Here is a 10,277-nt window from a genome sequence, read left to right as displayed (position 1 = left end):
CCCTCGATTGTGCAGATAATCAGCGATAATTAGGGAGATAAATTTCATAATCGCCGGCGCGCTGGGAATGTGGGTGGAGGGTGGCATCGGTTTTCTCTTCCCATTCTTTCCAGTGCGTTTCAGCCGGCAAACAAAGCCAGTCACAGCTCCCTGACCTAATTATACGCTTTGACTGCGGCCGTACGGGAGGAAGAGGGAATGCTGTGGGGAATTATGTGGGCCAACGCAGTGCCTTAATAAAGTCTATAAAAGGTAGAGCCGGTCCCACCTGCAGAGCCAGGGGTTTCCAGCGCATGTTCTTCAGCAGTGCAGGGGCGGAGCTGAGCGTGCTCTGCGGACGCTTCTTCAGGGTCAGGGACACGACGCCTTTATCTGCCCTCAGCGAGCCGACCAGGTTACGTAACTGCCAGCCCACCTGCGGACGACAGAGGACGGACAGTCTGAGAACACAGCAGCCTGCAGGAGGATATCATCACGCAACAGCCTGATTTAAACTCCGCTAAGTAACATTTACATGCAGCCTCAAGTTTGAATTCCGTCCACGTCGTGATTGGATCTCGCTTGTTGAGCCTTCTGTGCAAGGCAAGTGGGTGTGGAGGTGGTGAGTCTATCTATAGAGCTTTTGTGTGATATAACCTGCCCTCAATTTGAAAACAAATGCATATTACATATCGTTTTTTTCTTACCTACTATTTCTAGAAAAGCCAGCCAACACGCTTTGTTTGTAGGAGATTCAGAAACATATTGTAAACAAAAATAAAACGGGTCGCTGGGATGTGGCATTTATCTTCCTGAAGGCCTCGTCTGATTTGCATTTACAGGACTGACCTGAGATCTGATCATAATGCAAGAGGAGGTGCAGAGAAGGTTGGAGGACCTGATCACGCTAATTGCAATGCATGCTGCATGCATATGCACCTTGTAAATGAAGGGCACGGTCTGCATTACAGATATAAACTGGAGGCCGGCCAACCACAAATCACAAAACAGAACTGGGACTTGCTTTACGGACTAAATAACACCAAGTGGGCTTCACACAGATGCATAGTACATTTTACTAACACTAGATAGCAACTAAATATTAGTGTAAAGTTACTACTTATATGACTCTTTCCTCATAATAAAAGCTTTTCTGCCTCAAAAAAAAAAAAAAAAAAAGTATGATGACTTTTGCTCTTATTTTAGCTCTGTTTTTGGTCTCCACCATCTCCTAATACAATTATCTGTCTTTTTAAATGCTAACCTTTCTTCCCAAAACATCAGCTAACCTCATCTGGTTCCTGTGTGGCGCCAAGCAGGTCGTAAATAATTACTTTAATATGGCCTTTTTGCTGAACGCTGCTGCATATTGCGACCAAAAACAACCTGAATCAAAACAATAAAGTTGCAGAAAAACTAAAACAATGAGCTGAAAAATGCTATAATATGCTTTTAGAGCTGTTTATGAGCTAAATATTTGTGGATTTATCATTGACGGTGACCCCTTTTATTGTTACACCTTTAAATTTGATCCACCAGCATTATAAAAATATTGATTACAGCAGCTGTAAAGGTTTGTTTATGTCTGTAAAGCCACACAAAGAGGCACATATTCAATTAGGATCAAGTAAGAAACATACAAGCAGAGCAAATTATTCAGTTATCTGTGTAGACAATGGATCAAAAGAGCTGGAATGGTCCTTTAATATGCTTTTTTTTTTTTATCTTTTTCAGAGTATCAGAACAGAAAAACACTCAAATAAACACAAAAACGTATATTTAGAACACAACAGCAGCACACACACAGACAACAAGAAACCCACCACAGTCTGATGATTGACTTGAATGACTTCATCCCCTGCATGGATCTTCTTACAGCGGTCAGCCGGAGACTACAGCGAAACACAAGACAGAGAGAGAAGGAAAACAGACGGCTATGAATTGATCTGAACTTATTGATCCCTGCATGCCACGGCGAGCAAGTTTCACAACAAAGTGTACTTAAATAGGCTTCAGTGTAGCAGGATGAGGGGAGGTGGGGGGTAAGCTTTGCAGAGTCATCCATACGGAATCTGATATGTTGTTATGGATACAAATGTCAGATTTGCAGATATTCTGAGCATGAATTGGATTTCTGCACCTCCGGGTGCGGTGGGAAAGCCGCCGATAAAGCAAAGTGCCAGCTGCAGCTCGCTATGCGAACGTGTGAAAAACAGGATTACGAGCCTCTCACCCCTTCAGTGGTTCCTGTGATCACGTGGAGGCCGTCGTAGGTGGACTTGATGTACATTCCCTGATGGAGAGGAGGACAGAAAAGAAGGTTAAGTGCGGAGTAGGGGAAGTATTTTGCCTGGTGGTGAGTTTCTGGTCTTTGAGCTACTGAAAAACAAATAATTATCCCACTAAAGTCTGGATTCTCACTGGTCTGATGTCCTTTTGTTTCCCCGTAGTGGTTTCTTGGCAGCAGCTTCGCCTCGAATCTCTAATTTACTCCCAACAGTTGATGGTGAAATGTGTCTGCTGCCTAAACTCGGAGAACTCTTGGTCTTCTTTTCCCGGGGCGGTCCTCATGAGAGCCCGCTTCATGACAGCTTTTGACAGTGTTTGCGACTGAACTTGAAGAAACTTTCAAAGATCTTGAAATTTTCTGAACTGACTGACCTCCATGTCTTAAAAGTTATGACAGACCGTTATTTCTCTTCTCTTTATTGTCTCGTTCGAAGTAGGTTTAGGTCGCTGAAAAAGGGCTTTTGGTAAAAATCCTTCCAGTGTGTTAAGACTTCGAGTATCAACAGGGGGAAGTATTGACTGTTCAGAACGACAATGCAAACAAACCTTTGGTCCTGAGTCTACGTGTCTTTGCCTATTTCATCATTTAGGTTGTTTACGTGTTTTTCTGATTACATGCACTCACTAAGTAGAAGAATCTGTTGGGATTCCTCAGCATTGCCATTGCAGAGAAACCTTTAGAGTTCAAAATGGTTCCTTCAGGAAAGGTTCCTGAAGCATGTTTTGTGGGGTTTGGGGTACCGTTTTCCCATTATTATGTTTTCATTTATGACAAACAATCTGCAAAAATTAGATTTTTTAGACAAACAGGGACACAAATCTGTCGACAGAAAGCCAAACAAGATTTCAATTGGCCCAAATGTGCAAAACTAACAAATCTCCTTCATTGTTGCCAAAAAACTACAACCTATAATAATTTCTTCGTATGTTTTTTGATTGTTACTGATGAAAAAAAACTCACATTTTTTATATTTACACTAAAATTAAGCATTTTGCCGTCACCCTTGTTATTACTGTGTTATAAACTGAACCAACCAGATTACATTATAGACATGATGTGATATTGCAATGGACACAGTTAGAAATATAAAATAAAACAAAGGGTAAATACAGGTGTAAAGTGTCAGTTAGGTCTACACATAACTCTACTGAAATAGTTTCCAGGAACCCCTTTAGAGGTTCTTCCATAAACCTCTTTTCTGAATTTAGTTGTTACAGATTTCCTCCTGCAACTCGTCAAGAACGAAAGGATTCCTTGAACATCTACAGAGTTCGATGAGGCCTTTAACAAGATGATAAGAGCATTTTTCCAAACTCTTGAATTGTATGTCCAACCATGTCACTGGTATGACGTTGATGATCACGTAACAACGGCACATGTCCATGTCTGGGATGTGTTGGACAGGAAGTGAACAGTTGATTCTTGGACCCAACATGTGGGGGAATGTGGGCAGATCTGAGCAACTCTGATCACAACCAAACACTATGACCAGATGATGTGTGCCAGCTCCAACTCTATAGACTTAAACTATCTGCTGTTGGTGCCAGTTATAACAGGGCACCCTGGGGACCTGATTTGTCGACACACAAAAAGGCCCAACGGCACAGAAATGGCAATAAAATGCAAAACTGAATGCTTTATTTCAAGTAGGAGTTTGAAAAGTTTTGAACCAAAATCAAATTTTACTTTTTAATTAGTGAACTGTTGTTAAAGTACGACTCTATGAGCAACTTGTTGTTTTTTTCCATGACAGTCAATCAAATGCAGACATCATTATGTTACACAGGATAGTTAGGTTTAAAAGGGAAGGCGGCGTCTTTTAGTCTTTAATGTGGGCTATAGTGTTTGTTTTATATCTGTCTGAGCTCACACAATATGTCACACATCCACATTCACACAGGCTTTAACAAACCCAGCGAGGCGAACAGAGTCATTACCAGGCCTTCGGAGGTTTTGATGTTGGTGAGGTGAACCAGCTCGAGGTGGGCCGACTGAGAAACCAGCGGGTCCGACGACACGCAGACAATGTGCTCGCACACCTCCGACAGAGTCTTGCACTGCAGAGACGCAGGAGGAAACAACAGGGAGGGCAAACAGGGCTCTTATTAAGAGAACAAAGAACTAAATTAGACTATACTTCTGAACAAACCGCTTTGCCTCCTGCTGCAAAAGCTGCATCTTGTCTTTGGCTTCACTGAGCAAAATAAACATCTGAGTGTTTCTTGCTGCAGATTTTTTTTGTTTTCCTACCATATTAACCCAAGTTGAACCTGTCGGTGGTGCTTCTTGACATTTTAAAGGTATTTGCTTGTGTTTAGATTTATTTAGATTTCAATAAGTTTTATTTTTGGGTGACACAGTGGGCACCATGACTCATGATCTCATTGTTTTTTTCCATTTGCTTGCTTGCAACAACTAAATAAACCAACTTCAATCGCCCGAGCACATTAAATCCCTGTGGTGCATCCGCGGAAGTTTGATTTCGAGTCAGATTGAAGTTTCATTTTTGGGCCACAACAGGGCAAGTTCACGCAAGATAGTTTTGGCTTTATTTCTCCTGTTAATTAATTGTTTCCAGCCAAACAGAATGGAGGTGAATTTAATTTCGGTGCCCACAGCAGTGAAAAATTACAAATTTAGGAGTAGCATTTCTTTCTTGGCAGACACAATAAGACTCCATTCAACACGCTGTCGACGGTTTCAGGGATCATTTGCCTGGTAGAGAGTAGCTGGAATAAAAAGTGCTGACTGTGTTGTTGGATAATCCGCAGCAGAGGCTCCCAACTTTTTTTCAAGAGCATTTAAAAGACACAAAAAAGCTTCCCGCTGCACCGACAGTGAACTTTTGCTCCAGAACCGTCCGACCCGTAAAAAAAAAAGTGCATCCATCTCGTACTTTTGGTGTCATTTTCGCTGCCTCTCTGGCATCAGAGCGCTCTTGTTTCTTGATTACCCTCCAACGAATCAGACTAAAGAGGCTTCTTCACAGCAGACATGTCGATTTGTCAGAACAAGGGAAGCCCGGCTGAGACTAATGGCGCTAACGATGGCTCTGTTCCAGCGATTAGCGACGCCATTCGTCACACCTGCGTTTGACAAATCAAAACGTCTGCTGTGAAAAAGGTCAATCGAAGTTTAGCTGCCGTCGGAGTTTTGGGAGCCGCTGGCAAACAGGAAGTTGTTTTCCAGACGTATGCTTTTGAAATGTAATTTTTTTAATGCTGAGAGCAACATAAAGAAACCTTCATTCACCTCCATTGTTCCTCTTTTCTTGCTATGTTAATGTAAATACTGACATTTTCTTAAACTAGTTTAGCCGATTAGCTATTTAAAGCTACATGTTACCAAACATGCTCTGAGAGTTTAACCTCCACAGAGACTCTTCTCTTGTAGTTTAAAGAGCGTATTCACCAGGAAAACCTGCTGTGTGTCATTAAAGATGCATAAAATCCTGTTTGTTTCGTAACATAATGATAAAAATAGTGCTACCAACTAGGAAGGTAAGCTTTGAATTCAGTCTCTATCGTGTACATGTTAAAAAAAGCACAATAACTGAAATGGTTCCAACACGTTTTCAATAGCTTTTCATGTCAGATTTAAGAACCGACTCAACCTTTTAAGCCCCAAAACCTGCTGGTGGGACTTAAAAGGTGTGTTATCTTTTTTTGTTGTTTTTCAATTGTAAAAATTACACTTCTAATGAGAGCCAGAAACTGCAAATACAAGAAGATTCTTGGATTTTCAGCTTTCCTATAGTCCTTGAACTTTTCTTATGTATCGTGTTGGAAAACTTGACCAAACCTGAGCTTAACATCATCTTATTTTTAAAAAATTGTCAAAAATAAACAGTTTGCAGTCACCAGATTTTGAAAAAAACTAAAAATTCTGCATTTCTTTGTGCAATCGGGAAGCTGTTCGCGGCTCAGCTGCAACCAACAGTCACATGACAAAAATTCAGGTACTTTTGCGTTTACACAGCCTGCAGCTCAGCCGAAAGTGTGACTGTTATACAATTTATGATAATTAATTTATTAGCTTATTTCTACATATTATTAATTCGAATCTGTGAAGTAACTACTAAGTAAAAGATTTGTAGCCCGGAGGCGATTAACTTAGCTTAGCATAAAGACTGGAAGCAGGGGGAAACAGCTAGCCTGGCTCTAGCTAGACTCAAACAGTTTATCCTGCTAAGTGTATTTCTAAGCTTTAGCTAGAGCCAGGCTAGCTGTTTCCCTCCACTTCCAGTCTTTATGCTAAGCTAAGCTATGGCCTGGAGGCATTTAGCTTAGCTTAGCATAAAGACTGGAAGAAGGAGGAAACAGCTAGCCTGGCTCTAGCTAAAGCTCAAACAGTTTACCCTGTTTAGTGTATTTTTAAGCTTTAGCTAGAGCCAGGCTAGCTGTTTCCCCCTGCTTCGTCTTTATGCTAAGCTAAGCTAATCACCTCTGGGCTGCAGCTGTGGTTTTTGTCTTCTTGGTATAAAAAAAAAAAGAGAAGACAAGCGTCATTTCCAAGCATTTCCTAGAAGCAGTTCTGAACCACTGAAGCTCCTGTGTGCTTGTGGAGTATTTCATCAGTGGGGGAATGTGGGGAAAAGAAAAAAAACCAGGATGCTGCACATCAACACAGAGCAAATAAGGGACAGCTGGCTGAGAAAGCCGAACTCACCACATGAAGGATTTTGTTCTCCGTCTCAAACACCGTACAGTCCTGGGGGACGAGAGAAATTTAATGTAGCGCGAGCAGAACATCCTGTCTTGCAAACACTCAGCATCTCATGCCGCTCACGCTGCTACAGTACCTCTGTACACTGTCTCGGCCTCACATTACCGAAAGCCCTCCACCCCTCCAACCACCTGCACGCTCTAAACCCCCCTCACAGATTTAAAAAAAAAAAAAAACACGCCCACACAAACAGACACACTTATCTTTTATTTACACACACATCAGTCACGCAAAAAAAAAAAAAAAAGACAGACTGTAAAGGACATAAATAGCAAAAGAATGGAGGATGCAGAGTCTGAGGCTGCTGCATCACACCCACACACACTGGCTCTTAGGGGGATATGACAACCCACGGCAGCTCCCCTCTGCCTCGCACTTCAAGTGGAGGAGAATAAGAGCTATCAGCCTTCAAAACACACACACACACACACACACACACACACTCGCAAACAATTGCACACACCTGCTGTACAATGGTGGTGAGCTCCAGGCAGAGCTGAATGACATTATTTCGGGTTACTGAGTAGTCTGCCACTGCAGCAAAGGGAGACCTGGGAGGAACAGATAACACAGCAGCATGTCTTATAATGTTTCTGCTGCATTCGATGATGTGCAGAGGAGATGGACAGGAGGAGCGTCGTCACAAAGGAGGGGAGGGCGACACAGTTTACGGACACACAAACACAAAATGCCTGTAATCAGCAATGGAGGGGAATTTAGGTGAAAGTAGTTTTAAAACTCATTTGTAAAGGCAGGTTGGATGTGCACCGTAAAGCGTTTAAACTGCACAAAGCATGACCGGAAATGTAGTAAAGTAGGAGTAGCAGTGACAGAATAATAGTTAAACATTTGAAAATAGTGAAAAATGAATATAAACATTCTCCAGAAAACATTAGGATAAGTTTTTGTGTTTGAAAAACTGTCAAATATCTAAAAATATTCACGCACAATTGATAAATCCTGACACCAGAGAAGCTGGAACCAACAAATTATGGGCATTTTTGCTTAAAAATTGACATATTTATGCCATTTTCTTCCCTTTAATTGGCTAAACAGATAAAATTTCCTGTTCAAAGTGGGAAAAAATTATATTTCTGATGTGTTTTTTGGTAGAACAGTTTGAAAAATTTGGGAAGACCACAATAAAATTTCTTAAGATGACATAAAAAACTCAATTTTTAGTGTTTTCATGCACTGACCAAACACAAATGAAAGAAAATTAAATAAAGAGCATCATTAAAAAGTTGCTTCTCCTTTCATAACTGCTGTACAGGGCTCCAACTAATAATTATTTCCATTTATTCAATTATTTTTTTATTGATTTACTCAGAAATGGTGAAACATCCTCATCATCACATCACAGCGTCGTCACGGTTACAGGTTGCCATCCGTCACTGACTGGTTGCCAAACGTCAATAAGGCGGCTCTCACATCCCCCCCGAAGCACTTCGGTTAAGCTTCTGTCTGCGTCTATTTGTTACTGAATGAACCGAAATCAACGCCAATTCTTTCTTGTCGCTGGCAGCCGAGGTGTTCGGTATGTGTTGTGGCTTGTTAGTAACTGGTGCAGCTGGAAGGCTTAGTGGTAATTAAATCCTCCAGACTGAAAAACAAATCTTTTGCACTGGCACCAGAGAAAGCAGCTCATATCTGCTGATGCTGAGACCAGAACACTTCTCCGCTCGGTTAACCGATCGGCTTTGATTTCACGTGGGTCGACTAACGCCGCCGACGCTCCGGCAAACGTTGAACTTCGGAGCTGAATCTGCAACTCAGGGAAACCCATCATCCAGCTGGATGCTGCCTCGTACTGCGGATCTGTCCCATTACCCGCATTTATGGTCTCGAACGCTTCATGTGGTGCCTGGTTGTTAAAAACGGCAACACACAGAACACTTAACCTGCACTTGACGCTCTCTTTTTGAAGCCGTATTCACAGCTATTTCCCCACGGACTGCCGCTCCACACCAGTCCAGCTGCTGGATGCAGATGCTTGGACCAACATCAATCAACAGAAATGGAAAAGCTTATATTGGATTTCAAGTTCTAAAGTCCAAACACTACAAGTTAGGACAGAACATCCACGGGAATGCTGCTATTTTTGATAAGAATAAGTCCGATTAAATATTAAATAAGAAATATGTTGCAACCAATCACGTGACCTCTCTCTCATGTATTCCTCCAACAGGTGGTTTGTTTTAGTTATAAACTGTATGTTGATCCTGTTTATGCCCACAAATCATTTCAGCTTTTCCACGTTTAATAGCGATTTGTATTTGCGAGAGTGAATGTCATTAATTAGCATGCGAGAGGAGAAGCGTGTCCAGTTAAAACCGGGATGAGTCTGATTATCACATAAGCGCACAGAGCAACTGATGCTGTTGCCAGGCAATGCTCGCCATGGTGACGCTAGCTACAGATGACCACATCTTCCTAAACATTTGCTCATACTTACTCTGTTAGCCTTCTGGGCTTTTTTTTTGTGTGTGTGTCTTTTTCACTGCTACGTTTTATTAGCGTTTACAGCAAGTTTTTGCACCACAGTCTCCATTTGGTTTACATCGGTTTCCCCATGAGCTCACATGAGGCAGCGCTCTGCTCCCTGTGGTGCAGTAATCTTAATAATATCCCGTAGTGTGTGATGCACCAGTGTTTTTAAATCTTCTACTGCGTGCATGTCTGAATATTTTTTAGAAGTTTCTCCTTGTCTGGATTTCAAAGTCTGTTAGGATTTTAAAACTTCTGTAGTGTGAGTTCGGCCTTAGATTATACTTTGGTGTCTGTTTTGGATTGTTGCGCATCCTTCCACATACAACGATGCTGCTGTACATGCAAACTAGACCAGCTGGAGGCCTGAAGCTTTGAGCAGATCTGACATCTCTACGATCCACTAATGCAGAAGCAGATTCCCAGATGGTCCGGACCTCCATTAACGCAATATACTGTGAAAGAAATGTGTTTTTTCCCAGCAGCAAAGAGTATCGTTTAGGAGAAGACTGCAGCCGGACGTGAACGAGTATGAAAGGTTGTGGTGTTGTTTTGACGTCGAAGTTCGTACGTGCAGCAATCAACGTGACAAGCATGAATTCTGTTACAAAAGGTAATGAAAGAGAACAAAAAGATGCAAGACAAGATAGCCGGATGTTGGCAGTGTTTTCATGTAACTGTCACTCAAATGTGAAGCGCACTTTAGAAAAGTCGCATTAGTTTTGTTTCCAGTACCTGCTACCGTCAGAAGGTGGCGGTAGAGGCAACGTTACACATGACTGTGATAAACAGAGCA

General features: G+C 41.9%; 1 protein-coding gene across 1 annotated transcript in view; it reads right to left on the bottom strand.

The window, feature by feature from the left end:
* Nucleotides 1–10,277, bottom strand: part of cnksr2a (connector enhancer of kinase suppressor of Ras 2a) — a 70,354-nt gene that overhangs the window by 32,033 nt on the left and 28,044 nt on the right. Inside the window, exons 4-9 of the mRNA XM_008290405.1 lie at nucleotides 7,458–7,545; nucleotides 6,938–6,979; nucleotides 4,207–4,326; nucleotides 2,213–2,272; nucleotides 1,803–1,871; nucleotides 269–415 (exon numbers count right to left, since the gene is read on the bottom strand). Coding sequence (XP_008288627.1) covers nucleotides 269–415; nucleotides 1,803–1,871; nucleotides 2,213–2,272; nucleotides 4,207–4,326; nucleotides 6,938–6,979; nucleotides 7,458–7,545 — 526 coding nt within the window. The remainder of the gene's footprint in view (nucleotides 1–268; nucleotides 416–1,802; nucleotides 1,872–2,212; nucleotides 2,273–4,206; nucleotides 4,327–6,937; nucleotides 6,980–7,457; nucleotides 7,546–10,277) is intronic.

The sequence above is a fragment of the Stegastes partitus genome, unplaced genomic scaffold (genome assembly GCF_000690725.1).
Source record: "Stegastes partitus isolate 25-593 unplaced genomic scaffold, Stegastes_partitus-1.0.2 Scaffold671, whole genome shotgun sequence".
Lineage (NCBI taxonomy): Eukaryota > Metazoa > Chordata > Actinopteri > Pomacentridae > Stegastes > Stegastes partitus.
This window is presented reverse-complemented; position numbering and strand designations above follow the sequence as displayed.